Source organism: Pan paniscus, chromosome 4, assembly GCF_029289425.2.
Source record: "Pan paniscus chromosome 4, NHGRI_mPanPan1-v2.0_pri, whole genome shotgun sequence".
In the NCBI taxonomy this organism is placed as follows: domain Eukaryota; kingdom Metazoa; phylum Chordata; class Mammalia; order Primates; family Hominidae; genus Pan; species Pan paniscus.
Genome location: NC_073253.2, coordinates 10586666 through 10614657, shown reverse-complemented (window position 1 = coordinate 10614657; position 27992 = coordinate 10586666). Strand labels below are relative to the sequence as shown.

Below are 27992 nucleotides of genomic sequence, written 5' to 3'. Positions count from 1 at the left end.
TTTATATGAAAACAATGACAGGTTAGGTCTCAAGTGGGGAAAAAATAATAATCCTAAAGGGAATTCTAACATATTATTATTTCCAAGCAGTATTAATAACTCTTTAAAATCTCCCTAGCATCTATTTTCACAGAGTCAATTGTATAATGAAGTATAAAAAATTCTAATGAATGGATTAATGATCACTATTGCTACATGCTTTTAAATCAAAACATATTTTATAAAACTACTGAAATGACCACATTTCATAAAGCATTATATCCACTAACAACAGTACACAGACATGATAAAAAAATAAAGATCTTTAAGATGCTATGGGTTTTCTCCCCCCTCAATTGGGTCTTAGGAGAAAAACAAATATAAGGAAAATGAAAATTAATTTTCTGCTCCATTATGGAGCAGAATGTCCATAATGTCAAAATCCAAAATGATGTTTTCATATTCTCAAAATCAATTTTAAGTAATTAATTGGCATTTGATCTTCCATGTCTCTAGGTCTCCCTTTTTTTTTTTTTTGGCCTACTCACATTGGCAGCAATAAATATTACTATTTTGAAATATCTATGAGGAGTGGGCATTACAGGAGCACACCACCACATTCGGCTAACTTTTTTAGGAGATGGAGTCTCACTATGTTGCCCAGGCTAGTCTCAAACTCCTGGCCTTAAGCAATCATCCTGTCTCAGCCTCCTGAATAGCTGCGATTATAGATGCCAGCCAGCAGCAACTTGCATGTCTTTTAATTTCTATTTGGTATAATGTACTAGAAACTTTAATGAAGGCATTTTAAAAGACTAGCCACTGCCTCAAAGAAAAAAAAGTATAAAAAAGCACAACATTCAATTGTTACTTTGACATCAGCTAAGAACTACCCTTTATTTCATTACCTACTGATATGGTTTGGCTGTGTCCCCACCCAAATCTCATCTTGAATTCCCACGTGTTGTGGGAGGGACCCAGGTAATTGAATCATGGGGGCAAGTCTTTGCAATGCTGTTCTCGTGATAGTGAATAAGTCTCATGAGATCTGATGGTTTGAAAAACAGGAGTTCCCCCACACAAGCTCGCTCTCTCTCTCTTTTTGCCTGCTGCCATCCCTGTGACTTGCTCCTCCTTGCCTTCCACCATGATTGTGAGGCTTCCCCAGCCACATGGAACTGTAAGTCCATTATAAATCTCTTTCTTTTGTAAATTGCCCAGTCTCAGGTATGTCTTTATCAGCAGCATGAAAACAGACTAATACACCTACCATCTCTACACACAGTTCTAAGCACTCCGAATGTATTCTGTCACTTACTCCTCACAATACCAATCTCATAGTTTGGGAAACCGAGGTTGAAAGGGGTAGGGTAATATAACACATCTAAGGCCACACAAGACTAAGGAGAAGGCAGTATACAAGAGATCTAGGGTATCACTGAACTGTCACACTTTCAGAAAACTGGCTGGAAATCTAAGAATAGCTAATTCTATTTCAGTTACTGAGAACCAAGTAATTATCAACCAAGGGCCAAATGAGGATTAAAAACTAGCTCCCAATTCCAAGAGTACTCTCCTTTTGACCTTATCATGCTTCTTCCCCACAACTACCTTCATCAAGCAACCAGGTTATCGTGAATGTTTTATTTTTTTCATAATGTCAATATTCTATTTATCTGCTCCTCCAACTTTATCATATTCTCCCACTTGCACAGTAGACTGCTCCATCAAGTAAAACATACATTACTGAAATATAAAGATAAAAAATAACCAGGTAGTACAGCAGCTAATTAAAAAGTGGTTTTATTACTGCCAACCTGAACATTTCCACAGTTTACCAAGTTCTCTTTCTTTGTGAACTATCTGTTCAAGTTCTTTGTCCAGTTTACTAATCAAGGCCTCAACAGTAAGAAAACTAAAAAAACAAATCAGCTTTGTGCTGGGTTAGTTAAAAAAAAGAAAGAAAATGGTTTGAAAAAAAATCAGCAAAAGATCTGAACACACTCACCAAAAGAGGAATAAAAAATTTTAAATGTTCAAGTCATTCAAGAAATGCAAATTTAAATCACAAGAAGATGGTGATGGTTGCACAACAAGGTGTATTTAATGCCACTGAAGTATATACTTAAAAATAGTTAAAATAAGTAAATTTTATTACATATACTTTACCACAATCAAATTTTTTAATAAAAATCACAGTAACGCCAGGTATGGCAGCTCACACTTGTAATCCCAGCACTTTGGGAGGCTAGGGCAAGAGGATCACATGAGCCCAGGAGTTCAAGACCAGCCTGGGGAACATAGGGAGACCCCCATATCTACAATAAAATTTTAAAATTAGCAGGGTATGATGGCATCTGCTTGTAGTCCCAGCTACTCAGGAGGCTAAGACAGAAAGATTGCTTGAGCCCAGGAGCTTGAGGCTATAGCGAGCTATGACGGCGCCACTGCACTCCAGCCTGGGTTTATAAGCAAGATCCTGTCTCAAAAAAAAAAAAAAAAAAAAAAAAAATCACAGTAAGATACTCCCATACCTATTGAAAGGGCAAAAAAATGAAAATAAAAACACCCTTACCAGATAATCCAGAAATCCTACTAATATATATTTAACCTGATAAAACGAAAACTTATGTTCACACAAAAACCTATGTGAGGATGTATAATGGTTTCATCCTTAATTCCCCAAAACTAGAAACAATCAACTCAAGAATTCCACAACTGGGTAATAGATAAACTGTGGTACATCCCTACAATAAAATACTAAGCAATAAAAAGAAATGAACTAGTGATACATGCAACGATGATGTGGATAACCCTCAAACACTGTATTAAGTTAAAGAAACCAGACTCAAAAGACTACATACTGTATGGTTCTATTTATGACATTCTGGAAAAAGCAGAATGATAGGGACAGAAACAGATCAGTAGTTGCCAGGGGCTGGAAATGGGGGACAAAGTTGACCATAAAAGGGTAAAGGATATTTGCAAGGGGGGGGTAATGGAACTATTCTATACCTTGACTGTGCTGGCTATATGACTGCATGTATTTGTCAAAATAGATATTAAATAAGGTAAATTTTACTGTATTTAAATTATACTTTAATTTGAAAAATGAAATCGACAGGCCTTCTACAGTAGTGTCTACACAGACGTGGGAAGAAAGAACAAATAAGAAAGAAGGATGACATGAAAAACATACTTGTTCCCTCTCTAAAATGTCATCTAATGAAATTGTAGATTGAAGTGTACACCCAATGAGCACACGTTTTTCATCCAATCAGGTAGAAACTGATGTCGTTAGGGACTGGAAATTATCAGCATTGGTCACCAAATATTTCTCACTTTCCACTTTCTGGGCATACACTGAAACTGCACTTCCCTGCCACCTCTGAAATTAGGCATGGACATGTAACTTACTTTGGTCAATGAAATATGAGGTACAATGACAAGTATCCCTTCTTGGTAGAAGTGTCTGAAAGCCAATGAACACAATTCATCACACTGCATTTTCCCTGCCTCAATGGGCGTGGAAGCATGCAGTAAGGGATGGAGCTTCCATCAAGCTGGGTTCCCCAGTGACTACAGTTAGCAAAAGCACTTCCCCCTCCACCCACATTGGAATTTATTTTTTTTTTTTTTTAAAGAAACAGAGCCTTACTTTGTCATCCAGGCCATCGAGGCTGGAGTGCAATGGCACAACCATAGTTCACTGCAGCCTCAAACTCCTGGCTGGGTACGGTGGCTCACGCCTGTAATCCCAACACTTTGGGAGGCCATGGTGGGCAGACTGCTTGAGATCAGGAGTTTGAGACCAGCCTGGCCAACATGGTGAAACCCCAACTCTACTAAAAATTACCGAGAACGTGGTGGCGCACACCTGTAGTACCAGCTACCTGCGAGGCAGAGGCAGGAAAATCGCTTGAACCTGGGAGGCGGAGGTTGCAGCAAACCGAGATGACGCCACTGCACTCAAGCCTGGGCAACCAACAGAGCAAGACTCTATCTCAAAAAGAAACAAACAAACAAAAAACACTCCTGGGCTCAAGTGATCCTCCTGCCTCAGCCTCCCAGCTGGGACTACATGTGCACACCACCAGGCCCAGCTAAATTTTTCTTTATTTTTTGTAGAGACAGGGTATCTCTATCACCACGTTGCCCAGTCTGGTCTCAAACTCCTGGGCTCAAGCAATCCTCTGGCGTTGGCCTCCCAAACTGCCAGTATTATAGGTGTGAGCCAATGTGCCTGGCCAAGAAGTGATTAACCTTTTGATGCTTTAAGCTCCTGAGGTTTAGGGTAGTTTGTGACTACGACATAACTTAGCTGACCTATTTTATACAGAATCTTAGCAGCTTTGCAAAAACATGAAGCAAGTACGACTATTACAAACATACAAAGTCAAAAAAAGAATAGCCTGTTTTGTATACTAGTTCCAATCCCACCACCCAAAACCTCAACAGAGTAACAAGGCCAAGGCTACAAAAAGAGTGAAGTCTACAAAGGGCTCAGCTTAAAGTCCTTTACTAAAAATTAAACCACCGAAGTAGGTTCTGTGGCAGATTGAGGCTCCCCCCCATCAGATTCTTATGCAGTAAAATTATGAATCTTGCTCAGGCCAAAGTAAAATCAATGCATCTTGCTTGTTATGAATGCAAACCTACTTAGAAACAATATGGCAAAGCTCTTCCTGGTTTTCAAAGGGAAATTTCTATTTAATCCTGTAGCAATTTTTGTTGCTGTATTTGAATACCTAATGTCTTTACACATGCATACCTTTTAAAGATTCCACCAAAGAGCTTGGCTCAATAAACAATAGTGGTTTTTTTAATAATAAAAAAAAAAGCTTCAAGTCCTTAGTAATTTTTCAAATTCTTGTGGAGATTGCCCAGGAGATGGGAAAGAAAGAAAGAAAACAACCACCAATGAGAGGAGGTTATCAAATTGGTGCCTACTGTGGAAGTCAGCCCATTTCATCAAAGTTTTTCTAGCCAACAGTACAGTTCAATAATTTATCCTAAGTGCCTAGTATGAGGAAAAAAATAAAACTCTAAGTTTTGGGGTACATGTTATAACTCTTAAGCTATTATCTATCTTGAAAGTTCTTTGATGTAAGACTTCAAAATCTCTCCACTTACCTTCTGGTGTTAAATCAGTGATAATTTAATATACAAAGAATTATTTTTTATTACTAACAGACTTTAGATTTTAGAACAGTCTTAGATTTACAGAAAATATGAAGAGAGTACAGAGTTCCCATATACCCAGCACACAATATCCCCTACTATTAACATCTTATTAGGATTTGTTACACTTTTGTTACACTTAACCAATATTGATACATTGTCATTAACTCAAATCCATAGTTTATTCTGATTTCCTTAGTCTTTACCTAACGTCCCTTTTCTGTTCTAGGATCCACATATATTTAGTTGTCATGTCTCCTTGGGCTCCTCTGGGCTCGGGCAGTCTCTCAGATTTTCCTTGTTTCTGACGACCTTGACAATTTTAAGGAGTACTGGTCAGGTACACTGTAGAATGTCTGTTTACTGGAAATTGCATGATTCATGAATAGACTGGGGCTATGGGTTTTGGGAAGGAAAAAATCACATGAAGTGGCATCTTATATCATATCATATCATATCAAGGGATATGCCATCAACATGATTTGTAACTGTTGGAGGCCGAAAGACTGAGGGTCGTGATCAACTCAGTATACCACTGGAGGCTATAAGAGTGAACAGCAAACTGTTCTCATAAACGCAGAATGTTGGCAAACTGACAAACTGCCTATGCCACCTAGAAGGAATGCTGAAGGCAGTCACGCCCCAAGCTCAGTGTTTCTTGTGATTAGGTACATCTGAAGCCTGTTAGTAATAATATGGACGTGTGATCAATTAAGCAGCTGACCAGTCATTATCACCTCCCCCCTGCTCTTTCTACCCAATAAATTCGAAGGGCTGTGGAAGCTAGGCTGCTGCCTTTGCTCCCTAGAAGCAGGGAGCCCTCTTTTTCTTCCCCTTTTTTCTTCCTTTAAAAGTTTCTTTTGTCTTAATTTTTCATTTCTACATTTGTCCCCCTTCACTCAGTCTCATAATGACGGTCTCAAGTAGTAACAGCAGTAACTGTCATAGTGACAGTCTCAAGTAATAACCGTGGCACTATGCCACATGTAACTGTTAATGTTGACGTTGTTCATCTGGCTGAAGTAAACAAGGAATGTTTAATATGTAATTATCAATAAAATTTTTACAATTAGTAGCTACAATTATAGTAGACAATTTTGAAAATATATTAAAAATATTACTCAAAATGTCTGCAGATAACCTATATAGCCCAAAATAGGGAAGCGGCTATATAAATGGTGCACATTCACTATATGGAATGTATACAGTCCCTTAAAAATAGCAAATACAAGGCTGGGCACAGTGGCTCATGCCTGTAATCCCAGCACTTTGGCAGGATGGATCACTTGAGTCCAGAAGTTCGAAACCAGCCTGGCCAACATGGCGAAACCCATCTCTACTAAAAATACAAAAACTAGCCAGGTATGGCAGCACACGCCTATAATCCCAGCTACTCAGGAGGCTGAGGTACAAGAATCATTTCAACCCAGGAGGCGGAGGTTGCAGTGAACCGAAATTGCGTGACTGCATTCCAGCCTGGGCAACAGACCAAAAAACAAAAAAAAAAGGTATATATATGTATATATAACTATTTGCTAATATGGAAAGAGATATAACATTTTTAAATGACCACACTCCCTTACTTCCAACTAGGTAAAAACACCATAGCCTAAAGAAGAAAATGCAAAAAAATGACAGCCACTGTAATTGGTCAGACGAGAACATGGGTAATTTTTCTTCCTTTCTCGTCCCCAAGTAGATAGTGTTTAATTGCTACTTTTACAATTACAGGCAGAAAAAAATGTTTAGCTGCTCAAATTTTACAAAAAATATTTCCTTTTTGAGGGTGAGCGTATACCCATAAACAAAATATGTGGGTTTGGGAATTAGGTCTTGCAAACACAGTTTAAAAATTCCAATTCTCGGCCAGGTGCAGTGGCTCACGCCTGTAATCCCAGGAGGCTGAGGTGGGCGGATCACCTGAGGTCGGCAGTTCATGACCAACCTGACCAACATGGAGAAACCCCACCTCTACTAAAAATACAAAATTAGCCAGGTGTGGTGGCATATGCCTGTAATCCCAGCTACTCGGGAGGCTGAGGCAGGAGAATCGCTTGAACCCGGGAGGCGGAGGTTGTGGTGAGCCAAGATCGCGCCATTGTACTCCAGCCTGGGCAACAAGAGCGAAACTCTGTCTCAAAAATAATAATAATAATAATAATTCCAATTCTCTATGTACCCCAAAGTTTACTTATTTTAGCTCACCAGATTACTATCGTTACTAAATTAAAAATTCACCTGTACTGTTGGTCCTGGAAGCCTGAAAACTGCACTTTCTGGCCTCCTTGCCAACTAGGCTTAAGTTAGAGTCTGTCAATGAGAAGCACTTCTGTGAGATCAGAAGAAGCAGGGAGGCTGGGTGCAGTGGCTCACACCTGTAATCTCAACACTTTGGGAGGCTGAGGTGGGTGGATCAACTGAGGTCAGGAGTTCAAGACCAGCTTGGCCAACATGGTGAAACCCCATCTCTACTAAAAATACAAAATTAGCCGGGCGTGGTGGCATGTGCTTGTAATCCCAGCTACTCAGGAGGCTGAGGCAGGAGAATCGCTTGAACCTGGGTGGCAGAGGTTGCAGTCAGCCAAGATTGCACCATTGCACTCCAGCCTGGGCGACAAGAGCGAAACTCCATCTCAAAAATAAAAATAAAAAAGAAGCAGAGAAACAGCGAAACCATTTTCTACTTGTTTCTAAAAACCAGCAGTTGCAGCTAATGGCAGGTACTGCAGACTCCTGCTAACAGATACGCAAGTCATGGTGGAGATTCTGCCAATAGCTGTGGGCAACATCAAGCTTCAGCAGCACAGGCAATGAATGATTCCAACAATTTCAGCAGTAATGAGCTAGTTATCCATGTATCCCCTTCTCAACTCCAAATTCTCCCTTTCAGTCCCTGTTCAGTGATAGGGATGCTAAGCTTTTCTTTTCTTTTGGCTAGGGGCAGTTAAACTTTGCCAGTAGAGGGTGCTGGAGGGATATCTAAGAAGAAAGGGGTGTTTTCTAGCTCCTGCCACACTATCAGTAGTTTTGTTTTAATGAACACCTTCATACAGCCCTGCTGATGAGGACCCAACACACTCCAGGACTTGCACAGGTACACACAGTGATATCCCAACTCCCTCTGCATAACTGCCCATCAACCTTGGCTCACCTGTACCCGGAAGGTTGCTTTCTGCTCCCCAGAAGAAGTGGTGTACCACTTTACACTCCCACCAGCAGTATATGAAAATTCCAACTGCTCTACCTCCTTACAAACACTTGGTATGGTCAGTCATTCTATTACCATTTTAGCCACCCTAATAGGTATGTAATGATATCTCACAGTAGTTTTAATTAACAATTTTATTGAGATATATGTCATAAAGTTCACCAATTTAAAGACTTCAATTGTTTTAAGTATATTTACAGTTACGCAACCATCACCATAATCTTTTAGAACATTATCATCATCCCAAAAGGAAACCCTGTAACTATTAGTGGATACTTCCTACTCCATCTGCTCTCCCCAGTTCCAGACAACCACTAATTTCTCTATATATAGATTTGCCTATTCTGGACATTTCACACAAATAGGATCATAGAAAATATGTTCTTTTGTGACTGGCTTATTTCACTTATCCTAATGTTTATGAGATTTATCCAAGTTGTACCATGCATCAGTACTTAATTCCTTTGAACTGCTGGGTAATATTCTATTTTACAAATAGATCACATTTATCCACTCATCAGTTGATGGACACTGGGTTGTTTCTATTTGGCTATTATAAATAATACTGCTAACTCATATACAGGTTTTTGTGTGAATATATTTTTTGAATTCTCTTGGGTATATGAAATTTCTGGGTCATATGGTTACTCAGCTTATCTTTTTGAGGAATTACCAAAATCAGTCACATTATCTTACATTCCTAGCGGTAACAAATGAAGGTTCCAATTTTTCTACAATGCTCACCAACACTTACCTGTTCTGATTATAGCCATCCTAGCAGGTGTGAAGTGGTGTCTCATTATGGTTTTGACTAATGATGCTTAGCATCTTTTCATATGCTTAATAGCCATGTACATGTATTTTTTAGTGAAGTGTCTATACAGATCTTTGGACCATTTTAAAAACTGAGTTATTGTTTTCTTAGTTACTGAGTTCTGAGAGTTTTTTATATACTCCAAGCCCCTTATAAGATACATCTTCTGTATCCTGTCTTCATTCTGTTAAGTGTCTTTCTAATTTTGAAAGAAATTCTGAATTTTGATGCCATCTGATTTATCCACTTCTTTTATGGATCATGCTTTTGGAGTCATACCTAAGAGATCTTGGTCTAACCCAAGATTCCGAAGAATTTCTCCTATATTTTCCCCTAGAAGTTTCATAGTTTTAGGTTTTTCATTGAGGTCTAACAGCCCTTTGAGTTAATTTTGGTATATGGTACAAGCTATAGCTCAAAGTTCTTTTTTTTTTCCTACAGCTATTCAACTATTCCAGTGCCATTTGTTGAAAAACGATATCCTTTATATTTTATGCAATTGCTTTTGCACTTCTGTCCAAAAATCAACTGTCCATGTATGTGTGGATCTATTTCTGGACTCTATCCTACACTATCAGACCAATGGATTTTAATTTAACAGTTAATTTAATTTTTTAAGGTGACTGCCATGTTTTCAGATACGTTAAGAAACTACCACTTGTCAAGTTTTGACATAGTATCAAAGAACATACAAACATCTGAAAATATTCATCCCTTTTCAAGCTATAAATCTGTGTGATGCCGAATTTTTATATACACTAACCAAAACACTTAACAAAGTGACTGCAAAGGGAGAGATGAGAATCCAATTGTCTTATAATAATCCAGATAACGTTATTTTTATTAACATATATTGAGTTTATTGTTACTTTTAAATATTCTAAATAATTTGTATTCATTCCTCATTTCTAATATGGTAAATATCTATCTTTACATATAAAACCCACATAAACAAAAGTCCTTTGGGTCCTCAATTTTAAGAATGTAAAGGGGTCTTGGGACAAAGCTTTGAAAACCACTACTCTAGCTACATCAATGCTCTTCAAACTGTTCCATTCAATAGAAATGCCTCTTGGCACTTTTCAAGGACTTGGAATGAAGAAATGAAACATGCAGAAAACATTGTTGCACAGGTCCTAGATACGTAGTAGACATGTACCCAATATTTGGTAAATGGGGAAGTAATCAAAAAAGACATGGAATCTCCAATATTCTATTTCAAAAGTGTTATAACAGAACTGCACCCTAAACAGGGTAAATTTGTGTGTAAATTATACTTTATTAACCTGATTCCATCTTTACAGAATACATTAAGAGGTGACAGAAGGGAAGGAGAGAGACAGGAAAGTAAAAAGTGTATTATAGCCAGGCACAGTGGCTCACACCTGTAATCCCAGCACTTTGGGAGGCCGAGGTGGGCGGATCACCTGAGGTCAGGAGTTCAAGACCAGCCTGACCAACATGGAGAAACCCCATCTCTACTAAAAATACAAAATTAGCCAGGTGTGGTGGTGCATGCCTGTAATCCCAGCTACTCGGGAGGCTGAGGCAGGAGAATCCCTTGAATCCAGGAGGCGGAGGTTGCCATGAGCCGAGATCGCGCCATTGCACTGCAGCCTAGGCAACAAGAGCTAAACTCCATCTCAAAAAAAAAAAAGATATTATAATGAAGTTATAAAAAAATAAGTGTACAGGGAATGCTTCAGTCTTCCAAGCCTTCAAGAATTCATGTCTATCATGGGCTGAATTGCATTGCCCCTCCCCCCGTAATTCACGTGTTGAAGCCCTAACCTGCATGTATACATAATGTAACTATATTTGGAGACAGGATCTTTAAAGAGGTAATTAAGTTAAAATGAGGTCCTTAGAGTAGGCCCTAATCCAATATGACTAGCGTCTTTAAAAAAAGAAGAGATTAGGACATAGAGGGACAACTACATGAAGACATACAGAGAGAAGACTACATGAAGACAGAGAAGACAATCATCTACAAGCCAAGGAGAGAGACCTCAGAATAAACCAGGCCTACCAACACCTTCATCTCAAACTTCTAGCCTCCAGAGTTGAGAAAACAAATTTCTCTTAAGCACCTAATCTGTAGTACTTTGTTACAGCAGCCTCTGCAAACTAAAACAATGTCTAAAACTGAACTACTTATCTCTTTCCATTCCCATTTGAAATAATATAAAAATCAATCATTTTTAACTCCTCCTCTTTATATTACCTCTTCAATTACTATGTTCTATTAATTCTACCTTGGTCTATTTCTTCTTTTCCATTCTTTCCATTCCCTCTACCTTAATGTAACTCCTATATCTCATCTAGCCTACTGCAACAGCATTCTAAAATATAGTCTGAATTATTAAGTTTTCCCTTGGGGGGTTCTTACTTCCTATTCACTTTTCAAGAACTCTTTCTGTTCTACCTGTATTATACTAAAAATAAGTGATCTTCATAGTCTTACAGGACAGAAGTAAAACCCACTAAAGTAAGCCTGGCCTGGAAGAAATGGGAAGTAGGCATCTGGAAGAGGATAGCCCAGCAATAATCACTCACAGGGCTTCAGTCTAAAAAGTATTCTAATTGAGCAATATAGCAGATCTCTTTTGCACTGTCTTACCAGCTCAAGAACGGACACAGCCAGTCATGATTCTTATTCTTCCATTACCTTTCCCACCACCACCCAGCTACCTGGATCAAAAGGATAAGCAACTGACCCAAGATGAGCCAGTGAGATTGTAGCTTCCAGAAATTTGAATTTAAGACAAACAAAAACTTGTCTTAACCAGGAAAGAGATAGACTCAGTAACCCTGGGGGATTGGTTTCAGGAACTCCACAGGTGCCAAAATCCACAGATGCTCAAGTCCCTTATGTAAAACAGCATAGTATTTCCAAGTAACCTATGCACATCCTTCCATATACAGGAGTCCCCTGAACAAGAGTTAGGGGCACCGACCTCCTGCACAATCAAAAATCCACATACAGCCGGGCGCGGTGGCTCACGCCTATAATCCCAGCACTTTGGGAGGCTGAGGCAGACGGATCACCTGAGGTCAGGAGTTCAAGCCAATATGATGAAACCCCATCTCTACGAAAAATACAAAATTAGCCAGGCATGGTGGTGCATGCCTGTAATCCCAGCTACTCGGGGGGCTGAGGCAGGAGAATCGCTTGAACCTGGGAGGCGGAGGTTGCAATGAGCTGAGATGGTGCCACTGTACTCTAGCCTGGGCAAAAAGAGCAAAACTCTGTCTCAAAAAAAAAAAAAAAAAAAAAACCACACACATACAACTTTTGACTCCCGAAAAACTACTAATGGAAAACTACTAACGGCCTACTGGTGACCAGAAGCCTTCCCATAACATAATACAACATAAACAGTAGATTAATACATATATTGTACTACTTTTTTTTTGAGACGGAGTCTTGCTCTGTTGCCCAGGCTGGAGTGCAGTGGCGCGATCTCGGCTGACTGCAAGCTCCGCCTCCCACGTTCACGCCATTCTCCTGTCTCAGCCTCCCAAGGAGCTGGGATTACAGGCACCTGCCACCACATCCAGCTAATTTTTTCTATTTTTAGTAGAGACAGGGTTTCGCCATGTTGTCCAGGCTGGTCTCGAACTCCTGACCTCAGGTGATCTGCCTGCCACCGCCTCCGAAAGTGCTGGGATTACAGGCGTGAGCCACCGCACCCAGCCTTTGTATTACATTATACTAGGTATTATGAGTACTCAGGAGATTATTTAAAGTACAGATCTGTGAACACCACAGTTTGAACTGCATGGGTCCACTTATACGCGGATTTTTTTTCTTCAATAAATATATTGGAAAATTTTTTGGAAATTCACAACAATTTAAAAAAAGATGAACTGTGTAGCCTAGAATTAGCAAAAAAAATAAAATTATGCCATGAATGCATAAACTGTATTATATGTATCGCGTACTGTATTATATGCTGCATTCTTACAATATGTATTGTAATATTATATACTGTATTCTATATTATATACTTTATTTTTACAATAAAGCTAGAGAAAAAAATTAAGAAAATCAGAAGGAAATTACATTTACAGCACTGTACCATATTTATTGATACCTGTCTGTTTACAAGATAAATCATTCCGAAATGGCCAGCAACCACAGCTACAAACCTCAATCTATGGCACATATGAAGCAATTCGACTTTTTCTTCATAATGTCATGCCTTTTTTCAGCTTCCTGGAGCACTTCCAGCATCACTTAGTGGCACCTCATATGGATCCCATCATGTTATTCAAAGTTTAGGGTACTGCACTAAATGCAATGAAAAATACAAGATAATCCAGAGAGATACTTTTTACCATATACAATTTACTGGAGAGATGAGCTCCAACAACAGCAACACTTGAGCTCACAACAACAGCAACGGAAGGTGACTACAAAATTATTACAGTAGCACAGTATGCACTACGGTTAATTTCATGCAGTTATGATTTAATACTGTATCTTTAAGTTTCTTTACATCTCTCAACTGTGAATGGTGCCATGTACAATCTCCATTACGTGTTTGTGTGTGTAAGTTTTGATAAATTTTAACATTTCATGACAGATTTGTATATATTTTATGATAGTGAGTAAAAAACTAGTATCTACATATATTTTATGCATTAATGACATAACTTTTTAACTTTCTCACTACACAGTTCTAGACTACACAGTTCATCTGCAAGTTTTTTCAAATTGTTGCAAATCTCCAAAATTTTTTTCAATATATTTATTGAAGAAAAAAATCCATGTGTAAGTGGACCCATGTAGTTCAAACCCATGTTGTTCAAGAGTCAACTGTACTTTAAATTATCTCTAGATTACTTAGAATAATTATAACATAAATGTTATATAGTCATCATACTGTATTGTTTGAGGAATAATGACAAGAAAAAAAGGCTGTACATGTTCAGTACAGAGGTAATCATCTATTTTTTTCCAAGTATTTTCCATCTGACATTGGATGAACCCACAGATGCGAAACCCACAAATACAGAAAGCTGGCTGCATATCAAGACAATTTATGTCTCACGTCAGCTCAAAACCCTCCCATAGCTCCCTATCTCACTATAAAAGTCAATGAAGTCCTACATGCTGTCTCCCCATTGGCTCCATATCTTTCTGACCTCATATTATACTTACTCTTCTCCAACTCTTTTACTCCATTACAGCTACACTGCTCTCCTGGTGATTTATTGAACACTCTAGGCATGCTCCCATCTTAGACACTTCACATAGGCTATGTTCCCTCTGCCTGGAATGCTCTGCCCAGAGTATCTGCATGGCTAACTCCTTCTCCTTTGCTCCTTCTCAGTGAGGCCTTCCTTTACTGCTATATTTAAAACTGCAACCCCTAGTGAGCCAAGATCGCGCCACTGCACTCCAGCCTGGGTGACAGAGCAAGACTCCGTCTCAAAAACAAACAAAAAAAGCAACCCATGCCCTCATATCCTGGCACTTCTTATTCCCTCCCAATTCACTGTTCTCCACTGCGTTTATAACCTTCTAGTTATGCCATATAATTTACATGTTTATTTTGTCTTAAGCTAATAACTACAATGTAAGCTCTATGAAAGAAAGGATTTTCTCTATATTGTTCCTTGCCTAGCCCAAATGCATAAAATAGTGCCTGGCTCCTAACAGGTCCTCAGTAAACATTTAACGAATAAATGCATGTACACTTGGTCACAAGCATGCCAAAACAGTGAAAGGTAATGCGTGGTAAGAAACATGCAGCAGACATCTCTGGAAACAAAGAAGACTGTGTGGTTCTAGAAAGAGAGGAACTAGCTGTCTGATTCTGACAACTTTCTATCCTTTTAACTCATTTCTTCCAAATTTAAGTTACCTCAAATTTTTGCCATAGTGATATAGAACATGATCAACCATAATACTCTTTAGCTTCACACTTTTCGAATGAATATGTTCCATAAAGCATAAAGAACAGCTGCTTTGGTATTCTGTAATAAAATTACTAAGACTTTGTATTATGTCGTGCTAACACAAGCAGTAATTTAGCAAAATGGAAAAGAAAAAAAAAACCTCAGCTTTATATCACTGAGCCGAAATGTGGGCATTCTATGACAAAATGTTTAATATTATCTTTGAGAACTGCACATCAACACTTGCAACATCTATTCCAATATTGTACTGCTTTTCCTTAAAAAAAAAAAAAAAAAAAAAACTATATCCTTGACCAAAGGATAGACTTTTCTCTGAAACTGAGAAATCTCAGTGCATTACAGGATCGGACTCCTAATCCATAAAATAAGGAGGGCAAATGTCTAAGGTCTCCTATAGCTCTGAAGTTTAAAAATGTGAGGATGGATAGCAGTTGACATAACACATCTGCACTCATACAAATAACATATACACAGTAAGAATGATTTATCCATCCCTGTATTATGAGAATGGATTATAAACCTGTTGATTTTACAAAAATTAATTTAATACTGAAGAAACTTTAGAGATCTTTAAAATCTAGCAAACAATTAGTATGAAACAGCCATGTCGGAACTGAGTATTACTACAAATGCATAACATTCTGAGCATCAGACTATCATATATGGTACCATCAGAGGCAAGCAATGTGCTATTTTTAAAAGGAAGGGAAGACTTACTATATGCACGGTTGATGTGTTTGTAACATTCTTAATCTCTTTGCTCAGAATATTAAAATATATTTTTAAAGGAGAGAACCGGCCAGGAACGGTAGCTCACGCTCGTAATCCCAGCATTTTGGGAGGTTGAGGCAGACAGATCACCTGAGGTCAGGAGTTTGAGACCAGTCTGGCCAACATGGCGAAATCCCATCTCTACTAAAAACACAAAAATTAGCAGAGCGAGGTGGCGCGCTCCTGTAATCCCAGCTACTCAGGAGGCTGAGACAGGAGAATCGCTTGAACCTGGGAGGTGGAGGTTGCAGTGAGCAGAGATCATGCCACTGCACTTCAGCCTGGGCAACAGGGCAAGACTCCATCTCGGAAAATAAAATAAAATAAAATAAAATAAAATAAAATAAAATAAAATAAAAAACAGAACCACAACAGTATTAGTGTTTTCAAAAGTAGGTGATACTGATTTTTTTTTAATTTAGTTTTATCTTTGGCCATACTCTGAATATCTCCTACCAAAAAATTTCTAATCAGATTTAAAAAACCTAAGTCGCATTTTTTAAAGAAATAACCTATAATTACTGATTTCACAAATAGAACATTTTTTATTAGTTTTTTGGCATCTTTGCTATATCATTTTTAATCCTCTATAACCCTCCCTTTTCCTTTAAGTGTTATTTCAACTTAAATTTAATTGTAAAAATGTCAGAAGACTTCCAAACTGGAATTTTGCAAAAGCAGGCATGAGAATACAGCACTAAAATTCACTTGCATTTCATGACTAATAATTTCATAAAACAAAATAAAGCAAAATAAAGTTTCCACCAAATTATATAAATGATTCATCCTATAGAGGGAGTGACAAAAATAAATTTCAACATTGGACTTGTAGTATACACTCATAAATAAATATCTAATTTAAGTGCGACTCTGACAGACATGAGCCTGAATCTTGCCTCTGCCATTTACTACCTGTATTATCCTGGACAAGTTACTTAATCATACTAACCATCAGTTTCCTCATCTGTAAAATGAAAATGCCGACTACCTAACGATGTGAGAGAATTAAATGAAATGTATATAAAGTGTTTAGTAAAGCACATACTACACGTTGAGTCTTCAGCACATGTTATTTTAACAGGGAACAGTGTTCAATAAATAAATGTTATGTATACCTTATCCTGATTATAATTTTACAAAAGAAAAAATATATTTAAGCACTAGAAGTACAGTGAAAATATTTCATGATTCCATACGTGCTTCGAGCGCAATTCCTGAATTACCACAGATTACTGTCACACCATAAAAGCATGCAAGTAGCAATGCCCAAGCCAAAAGAATGAGAATTGAATGTAATACGTCCGTACCTATCCTGTGATAAATACATGCCTTACTAGATTTACTCATTAAAACCTGAATCTAAAAGGATGTGAAACCTACGTAGATGGAAATTTACACGCAAGGACCACCTGTCAAAAAGAAATAGTTCCCAACCTTCAGCAGTTTCGCTTTACTATTTTTTCCAAAGGCGTCTCCAGTGGCGATTAGCTACACTCAGTGTATATAATAAACACACTGTGGCATAATGAAAGGGAAATTGCTTGCAATCAGAATGCCTAGGTTCAAATCTGTCTCTTACTACCTGTGTAAAGCTTCGACAAGCTATTAAAATAACGAAGCCTACATTTCCACATCTATAAAAGATAATACCTACCTATTCCACAGGCTTTTTACGAAGATGGAACGCGAATGTACATCAAGTGCCACATGTTATAGTTGAGGTTTTTATTAAAGGCAAGACTTCTTTAAAAAAAAAATAAGTCGTTATCAACTCATTATATAGATAATATCAAACTTTTTTCACTCATTATTGCACTCCATGACGGCGTCTGATAATTCATTTTCGTTTAAAATCGCCAAAATCGCAACCCATAAGGTTGAAAGACGCTTATACCCCCATAAATATACCTGAAGTAGAAAAGCATTTGCACGATAACCGGAACATCAAAAAAAGCAAAATTTAGTAATTTCCTCTATAAACTCACCACTCATTTAAAAACACAGCTGGTTAAAAATAATCTACTACCTTCGGTGGGTAAGAAAATGCGTTTGAAGAGACATAAGGTGTGGACGTTTATATCTTAAGTATTCATTTTACAAGGGTCAGTTTGTTCAATGTAACCGTATCCAAAACACAAGCAATCGCAAAACAAAACAAACAGAACCCTGCTTATAGGTGTCAAGGATTTAAAACCAAATGGATCGCAACAAAAGAGCCTCCCCGTTTAGTAAACAGATTCTCGAGCGGCAGGCAAGCCGAGGACCAGGCTTTTCAATAGGGGTCAGCTCACTCCACTCGGCCGTCATCTGGCGGGGTATTTTTCGCGAAGTTTCAAAGTCAACAAAGAAGTTCTGTCGCGAGGGGGTAGGGCCTGGCGAGCAATAGGCAGAAGGACGTAAAGAAAGACAAAACCCAGTGGGGGAAGGGTGCGGAAAACGCCCCCGGACGGCAGCGACAGCGGCCCCCTTTTCTGGGCCAGCGCGCGACGGCGGGGACAAGGGAGGCCACGCCGGCCTGGAGCAGCCCCGAGGCCCCGACCCCGGCCCCGGCCCCTGCCCGGCAGGGCCCCTGCCCCCCTCGGCGGCGCGGGCGGGAAACCGCGGGGGGCGCGCAGAGGGTCACCTTCCGCTCACCGGCCCAGAGGCCCAGCGGGTGGACAAACGGCCCAGGCGTCCGCCCCGCCGCGATCCAGCAGCCCACCTCGAGCGCCGCGGACCTGGCCGGGGTACGAACCCGGGCGCCGACGCAAGGGCTCGGGCGCCGCGCGTCGCCGACTTACCTTCCTCCGCGGTGTCCATCTTGTCTGGGGGGGCGGCGGTGACGCAGCCACGAGGCTCCCGCGGCCGGGCGGGGAAAGAGGGAGGGGAGAGGAGGAGGGAGCCGGGCCCGGGCAGGTGCGTACGCTCAGGTGCGAGAGAGGAAGCGAGAGGAAGGAGAGGGGAGAGGGAGAGGGAGAGAGGCTGACAGAAAGCGAGCGACACGGGAGGGGGAGGGGCGGGAACACCTAGGGGCGAGGCCTGGGCGGGGCGCCGAGGCGGAAGGGGCGGGAGCTCCCCAACGACAGGCGCTGTCACTTCCGGCGGCCGCGGCGTGCACTGTCGGTCGGCGGCTAAGGAGGGGAGGCACCTGCATCTGGGGCGCGGCGAATCCTCGCGTGCGCCAGGCCGCCTGGGGTAGTCGCCGAGACTGCGCCGGCCAGCGGGGCCGAAACCTAATCAGGAGCTGAGCTTTGATGGCGGCTTCTGGAGGGACAAAGAAGGCGCAGAGCGGTGGGAGGAGGCTGCGAGAACCTAGCTCCAGCCCCAGCCGACGTGCGAGACAAAGGCCCCGGCGCGGGGCTCTTCGGAAGGCCGGGAGGTTCCTGTGACAATGCGAGTCTGCGCCCCACGCTCCCGCACCGTGATGCCGAGGCCAAATGGCTAGAGTGGGCCCAGGCATCAGCATTTCTGTTTGGCAGCCGGGCAGTTGTGGTGCACGTTTTGAGGAACTACTAAAGCCTGCCTGTGATGAAAAAGGCAAAAGCTGACTTCACCAAAATTACTCCCAGGGAGACTTCTGCATTTGGCTGGAAGGACATTTGAGTAACCCGCTGAGGCTGGTGGTTGAAACATAATCCTCTAAGGGAGATCGGTTCCGATACCCTGAGTTAGGGACGCTTGCCTGGGCAGAGCTAAGGGGAGAATGATCAAAAGCCAAGCTCTGTCCCCGTCAGCACGTCACCCTCCCTCACTGTAATCCTTGACTGTTTCTCTAAATGAAGAATTATTTAGAGAATATAAATTAGAAGGGCCGCCACGTCAGAATTGCCTGAGTGGGAGCAGTCTTTCCAGCCTCGAAAAATGTTTAAGCAATAGGCAGATGACCTAGCACAAATAAAGAATGCTAGCAACCGCTGTTATGTGTGGGCGGTGGAATTGGGAGGGCTCCTCCCCCAATCTTCATCAAACAGAGTAAGGTTTAGAATAAAAATAATGAAATACAGTCTTTCAAAAAGAGCAGCGCTTGACTAATGTTACTGATGTCACTCATGTTACTCAAGGGAGGAAAGAACTCAAACTCTACATAATAATACCCACTGATTTCAAGGGCTGGCACGGAGAATTAAGCAGACCGCCATTCTTTAAATTTGTTTTTTTGTTGTTGTTTGCTTATGATTTTCTTCTTTCTTTCTTTTTTTTTTTTTTTTTTTTTTTTGAGAAGGGGTCTCGCACTGTCACCCAGGCAGGAATGCAGTGGCGCGATAATGGCTCACTGCAATCTCACTATGTTGACCAGTATGATTTTCAACTCCTGTCTTTAAGCGATCCTCACGCTTCGGCCTCCCAAAGTGCTGGGGTTATAGACATGTGCCACTATGCCCTGCCTAAATATGTTTATATATACTACCGCCAAAGAAACAATTTGAAGACGATCTTTCCCCAGCCCCTCTCCTTCTGATCCAACTCCAAGAGCTCACCCTCCCTGTAAGACCTGTAGCAGAGCACATATTGGCCTGCTGATACTAGAGGCAAAGACCGGGCCGATCAGATGTTACATGGCATAAGGGCCGAAGGATTCTGAAAGAAAGACTGAGACTTGCTGGAGGAAGTACTAGTAGTGCCAAGGGCAGGTATGTGACCCTCGGAGCTGCAGAGCCAGGTTAGGATGAAGGGAATGTGTGTGTATGGGGGGCGTGGAGGAAGCCTTCCTTTTGTCTTTAGGTGCCTTCCCTTGTGATGTTCAAAGGAAAGTTAACCTGTCAACCAGTTTTCCCTTCTGCATAGTAATTCCTTCTGGAATTGCCCTAACCTTTTCGCATTCAGACTTTAGGCGTTAAATATAAGAGTAATAAACCAACATTTGTTGAGTCCCCACTGTGAGTCAGGCACAAGTTCTCACAACAGCCCTTTGAATACATGAATCAGTCACACCTCTCTTGGTTGCCATTGACAGGAACTCAACTATTAGGCAGAAGGGAGGAATGTACTGTTGATATGGACAGACTCCAAGAAGGGGAGGGACTGCTGGGACTACTAGAACGAGAATGCCTCTGCCCCTATGGCTCAGCTCTGCCACTCTCTCTGCACATTGGCTTCATGCTGTTAGACCAGCTTCCTCCATATGTCTGGAAACAAGGCCACTGACAGCTCCCAACATTTCATCTTCTGCCTCATCAACAGACAGGCGAGGTAAGGATGATGATCTCTAGTCCCAAGTTAAAAATTCTCAGGGAAGGCTAGTTCATTGGTCCAGCTAGTTGCCTGTCCGTGAATCAAATGATTGTGCCAAAGATCTAGGATCTTTAAGAACATGGACATTGTCATGTTCTTGTAACTGCCATTTCAGGTAAGAACAATGGACACTACCTTGTGGAAGTAGAGAAAGACCGTTTCCCACAAGAAGGGGGAGGACCAAACAATAGATATCCATTACAATTAGAATTCTCATTGTCCAATCAAGAAAAATACTTTTTTTTTTTTTGGAAACATTGTTACCGAGGCTGGAGTGCAGTGGCATGATCTTGGCTCATTGCAACAGTCCACCACCCTGGCTTAAGTGATCCTCCCACCTCAGCTTCCCGAGTATCAAGTAGCTGGGACTACAGGCATATGACGTCCAGCTAATTTTTGTGGTTTGTTTTTTTGTTTGTTTGTTTTTGGCATAGATGGGGTTTCACCATGTTGCCCAGGCTGGTCTTGAACTCCTGGGCTCAAGCAATCCGCCCACCATGGCCACCCAAAGTGCTGGGATTGCAGGTGTGAGCCACTGTGCCTGGCCAAGAAAGATCCTTTATTAAAGACATAGTATACCCATGATTCCAGCCTCGTGTGTGTGTGTGTGTGTGTGTGTGTGTGTGTGTGTGTGTTTACTGTGCTGCGAGAATGCTATAGCAATGCTGGCTTTCCATACCCCAATAAGCAATGAGTAAGAGGGGAAGTGTAGGGGGACATAGTGTAACTGTAACAAACTAACAATGACAACTAACCAAACTCCTTATTATGTCCAATGAACATCCATAGCAATCCTGTGAAGTAAATATTACACACTTTTTTTTTTTTTGAGACAGAGTCTTGCTGTGTTGCCCAGGCTGGAGTGCACTGGCGTGATCTCAGCTCACTGCAACCTCTGCCTCCTGGGTTCTAGCAATTCTCTGCCTCAGCCTCCTGAGTAGCTGGGATTACAGGTGCCCACCACCATGCTTGGCTAATTTTTGTATTTTTAGTAGAGATGGGGTTTCACTATCTTGGCCAGGCTGGTCTTGAACTCCTAACCTCGTGATCCACCCGCCTCGGCCTCCCAAAGTGCTGGGATTACAGGCATGAGCCACTGCGCCCAGTCCAATTTTTTAAAAAATATATTCTTGGGACAGTTGAAATTGAAAAATTGAAACTTATATAGATTCTGTGAACGGTCTTGTAGCGATGTTAACTTCTTGATTTGGAAGATCCTTGTTTGGGGAAATACCCACTATAGCATTTAGGGGTAATGTGGACTCGGGTCTGAAGCTTGTTCCCAAATGGTTCAGAAAAAGACTAATTGTGTGTGGGGTCAGGGCAGAGTTAACATTGGCGAATCTGGGTGAGGACAATGTGGAGATTGTCTTGCACTCTACTTGGAACTTTTCTGTGAGTTTGAAATCATTCTAAAATCATTTTTTAATTAAAATTACTAGGTACTGATAGAACTCTAAAGCAATAGTTATCAAATTTGAGGGTGTCTCTATCATTGGCACCTTTAACAATCTGATAACATCTATGGATTTTGTTCCTAGAAAAAATTGGTTAAACACAAAACATTGCATGAAATTTCAGGGAGGTATATAGATGCCTTGAACTCCATGCATGAATCCTAGGTTAAAAGAACCTCTCATTTAAAGTACTGAGAAAAGTGGTGATGTTTGCTTCCCTTTCTAAGACTATGGCAGACTGGGTTTTTTAGACCAACAATTGGAAATTCTATATAAAATATAGAAAACAGATTCTTAAAAGCACTGAACGCCTGACAAAAATAGTAAGGTAACTACCAGGCCAAAAATTTTTTTTTTTTTTTTTTTTTTTTTTTTGAGACAGAGTCTCCCTCACTCTGCTGCCAAGGCTGGAGTGGTGTGATCTCTGCTCACTGCAACTTCTGCCTTCTGGGTTCAAGCAATTCTCCCGCCTCAGCCTCCTGAGTGGCTGGGATTACAGGCATGTGCCACCACTCCTGACTAATCTTTGAATTTTTGTGGAGACAGGGTTTCACCATGTTGGCCAGGCTGGTCTCAAACTCCTGACCTCCAGTGATCCGTCCGCCTCAGCCTCCCAAAGTGCTGGATTACAGGCATGAGCCACCATGCCTGGCCTACCAGGCCAAAATCTAAGGACAAGAGAGAATACCAAAAAGTAAATGGAACATGAAGGCTGCTTTTGTTTTGCTGAACCAGACAAACTTGAACTTCTATTTGACAGTTTCTAGCAGCAAAAAGGACGACTGTCAAAGCCCAGAGCCTGCCCAAGGGAAGGCATCTGTTAAGAGACCTTCCACCAGGAGCCTCGCCCAAGACCCACACAGCTGCTCTCTCAGGGGAATGGTGAACCAAGTAAATCTGACTTCTCCTGGAGACTTTTAGGAAACTTATCTGAGCCTTATTTTTTAAAAGTTCCAGAAAATTTATGCCCATGAATCAGCCCTGGCATAGACTGTACCCCAAATTCATACCCTAGTGATCCAATAATCTTAAGCAGTGAGTTTAGTTTGATGTAATCTTGGACTGCTGGGACCCCCTAAGCACCTGGCAAAAGCAAACACAAATTCTCTGTGGAAGAATATACCTGTGTGCTACTCATTGTCCCTAGAAATTTATTTGTGGAGATTCTTTGACAGATAGATATGTGTGTGTGTGTGTGACAACACACACGTAGTACAAGAACTAACACACAACAGGTAGCAGAAACCATCCACAAAGACCTCAGGTATGGAAGTTAGCAAACACAGATTATAAAGCTACTACACTATGACTATTTAAAAAAGAGTAATGAAACAATTTTATTTTAAAATCTCAATTTTTAAACTGGAATTACATCTTTTGCCACCATTTAAACATAAAATATAAAATTGTATTCATCAAGAAATGAGGATATGCAATGCATAATTTTTAGGTTACATGCAAGCAAAATCTTCAGAGAACCCTGCACTTTTCCATGGGCAAGGGCACGGCTGTCCTTAGGCATGTGAGAGTCTGCGGCCTGTGGCTTCCCAATGGCAGAGGCCTCATTTCATGTACTGATGTATCCCTAAGGCCAACACAGGGCTTGACACATAGTAGGGTGTCACTAAATTTTGGCTGAATGAGTAATGTATGATTTTCCAGGAGATACTTTATGTCACTGAAATAGCAACATGTGTGTGAATGCTTTTCTTAGGAAAAGACAAATTCATACCACAGCTGAAAAATCAATCCAGTAACAACCATACATTAGGGTCAGTGTGTCTATGCTCTTACATCGGGATTTCTTGGTTATAATGAATTCATTTTCAGTACTTCATGCAGATATGCTCAACAGTGATATACACCGAGTTAAATCAAATAATCAAAATAGAGCACCATGTATTTCTTATACAATATTCACATAAAAATTACTTACAATTTAACCCAGATTGTCACTAAAATGAAGGCCTTGAAGACCAGTTGTTCTTTTCTCCAAACTTTTGTTGTAAACATTTTGAAATATTCAGAAAAGTTAAAGGATTCATATAATGAACACCTGCATGCCCAACCTAGATTCAACAATTGTTAATATTTAGCCATATTTATTTTAATGATATCATTCCTTTCTGTATCATTTGGAAATATATAATATATATTATATATTTGATATTATATTTTTATATATTATATATTATGTATAATATATATAATATATTTTATATTTTATGTTATAATTATATATTTTATGTTATATATAATTATTATATATATTATATATTATGTATAATTATATATAATTATTAAATATAATATATAATATGTATAATTATATATAATTATTAAATATAATATATAATATGTATAATTATATATAATTATTAAATATAATATATAATATGTATAATTATATATAATTTTACATAATATATTATGTATAATTATATATAATTATACATTATATTATGTAATATTATATATAATTATTATATATTATATATTATGTATGATTACATATAATATATTGTGTATAATTATATCTAATATATACTATATTATGTATAATATACATAATATATATTTAATATATATTATGTATATTATACATAATATATATTTAATATATATTATGTATATTATACATAATATATATTAAATATATATTATGTATATTATACATAATATATATTTAATATATTATGTATATTATACATAATATATATTTAATATATTATGTATATTATACATAATATATATGTATTATATATATTATACATAATATATTATATATTATACATAATATATATGTATTATATATTATACATAATATATATGTATTATATATTATACATAATATATATGTATTATATATATTATACATAATATATGTATTATATATTATACATAATATATATTTATTATATATATTATACATAATATATATTTATTATATATATTATACATAATATATATTTATTATATATATTATATTATACGTAATATATATTTATTATATATTATATTATACATAATATATATTTATTATATATATTATATTATACGTAATATATATTTATTATATATAATATATGGAAATATATACCATATATTATATATGTTATATGTTATATATATTATATGTTATATGTTATATATAATATATTATATATGTTATATGTTATATATATAACATATATATTTCCAATGATAAAGGAACTATATATATTATATATAATATACGTATATTATATATACAGTTCCAAAAATATGCATATACATATAGTTTTGTTTTGTTTTTAGACAGTTTCACTCTGTCACCCAGGCTGGAGTGCAATGGTGCGATCTCAGCCCACTGTCACCTCCGCCTCCTGGGCTCAAGTACTTCTGGTGCCTCAGCCTCCCAAGTAGCTGGGATTACAGATGTGCACCACCACACCCAGCTAATGTTTGTACTTTTAGTAGAGATGGGGTTCCACCATGTTAGCTAGGGTGATCTCAAACTCTTCAGGTCAAGTGATCCTCCTACCTTGGCCTCCCAAAGTGCTGGGATTACAGGCACAAGCCACCGAGCCTGGCCAAAGTATATATATTTGAACATCTTTGCCCCTAAATACTTTAGCATGTATCTCCTAAGGTTAGAATAATCTCCTTGAAAACGATTTCCACACCATAATAATATATAGACTCTAAAGTTTCTCTAATTGTCCCAAGCATGACCTTATAATTTTGTTTGTTTAACAAGGGTCCAATCTGGTTTCCCTTATTGCCACTGGTTTGGTCTCGATAGTCCATCTCCTTTAGTCTAGAATGGTCCTAGTACTTTTTGTTTTCCAATGACAATGCCTTTTGGAAGACCATAGAACAATTGTATCATGCAATGAATGTCCTTCATTATAGATTTATCTGACTGATTCCTCTTGGTGTCATTAGCTTGTTCCTTTAGCCCCTGTATTTCCTATAAACTAGCAGGTAGGCTTAGAGGCTTAATCTGATTCAAGTTAAACATGTTTTTGCAAGAATATTTGATAGATGATTATGCGTTTTTCTTTTCTCTTTTTTTTTTTTTTTTTTTTTTTGAGATGGAGTCTCGCTCTGTTGCCTAGGCTGGAGTGCAGTGGTGTGATCTTGGCTCACTGCAACCTCCACCTCCCAGGTTCAGGCTATTCTCCTGCCTCACCCTCCCGAGCAGCTGGGATTACGGGCACACACTACCACACCCAGCTAATTTTTGTAATTTTGTATTTTTAGTATTTTAGTAGAGACAGGGGTTTCACCATGTTGGCCAGGCTGGTCTCGAACTCCAGACCTCAAGTGATCCGCCCACCTTGGCCTCCCAGAGTGCTGGGATTACAGGCGTGAGCCACCTCGCCTGGCCGGTTATGTGTTTTTCATATTACAGTAAATCTGGAGGCCAGAAAGTCAGGTTGTGCCATGATTCACATTCTGAGTTTGAGTACTTGGTTAAAGTGGTGGCTGCCAAGTCTCACCATTTATTGAGTATTCTATGGAGTAAGTCCTCAGATCCTTTCCTTCTTATCTTAGTCATTAAGCAGGACAGCCAAATTTTAAAATTATTCTGAAATTTGAAAGTTCATGCTGTTAAAAACATTCTTGTTATTTATAAAGATAAGTTTATTTTACAAAACCTTCTAAGCTCTTTATCACAAAATTCTCCCATAATTTTTCCAGTAAGATAAAACCTCCTTTTTATGTTTGTGTCAATCTCCAATTCTTTTTTTTTTCTTAGTGCAGTGGCATAATCTCGGCTCACTGCAACCTTTGCCTCCTGGGTTCAAGCAAAGACTGGAATGATGCAGCTTCAGGCCAAGGAATGCTGGCAGCCACCAGAAGCTGAAGGACACAAGGAATGGATTCTCAGAGCCTCGGCAGGAAATGTGGCCCTGCCAACACCTTGATTTCAGACTTCTCAACTCCAGTACTGGGAGGGAATAAACTTCTGTTGTTTTAAGCCTCCCAGTTTGTGATAATTTGCTACAGCAGCCACAGGAAGCAAATAAGGAGGGCCTATTTGGAGGAGGATACAAACCCAGCAGTGGGTGACGAACTATTCATACTTACAGCTACCTTATTCATCACTAGTCTAGACTTAAGCATTGACTTCATCACTGAAAAGGCTGCAGCTGAGCCTAGAGTTTCAGGTTCCTGTGCTGCATATGGCTACAGTGATTCTTAGGTCAGCTCCCTAGGATGCAGTTGAGTCTCTCTCTAACTGATGAGTCTCTTTAAATATACAGTTGGGGCTGGGTGCGGTGGCTCACACCTCTAATCCTAGCACTTTTGGAGGTTGAGGAGGGAGGATCACTGGAACCCAGGAGTTCAAGACCAGCCTTGCCAACATAGTGAAACCCATCTCTACTAAAAAAATACAAAAATTAGCCAGGCATGGTGGCGCACACCTGTAATCCCAGCTACTCGAGAGGCTGAG

The 27992-nt window shown here is 39.4% G+C and overlaps 1 protein-coding gene and 1 long non-coding RNA gene across 2 annotated transcripts in view; one reads left to right on the top strand and one right to left on the bottom strand.

Annotated features, from left to right (window-relative positions):
* The window catches only part of MARCHF6 (membrane associated ring-CH-type finger 6), an 87057-nt gene extending 67266 nt beyond the window's left edge, over window positions 1-19791 (bottom strand). Inside the window, exon 1 of the mRNA XM_003821953.5 lies at window positions 18662-19791. Within this exon, the coding sequence (XP_003822001.1) occupies window positions 18662-18680 (19 nt within the window). The 5' untranslated portion in view covers window positions 18681-19791. The remainder of the gene's footprint in view (window positions 1-18661) is intronic.
* On the top strand, window positions 18443-27520 carry LOC117980211 (uncharacterized). The gene is made up of 3 exons (XR_004671409.3): window positions 18443-18607; window positions 20815-21050; window positions 27294-27520. It is a non-coding gene; the product is annotated as an uncharacterized LOC117980211 (long non-coding RNA).
* Window positions 27521-27992: the final 472 nt, after the last annotated feature.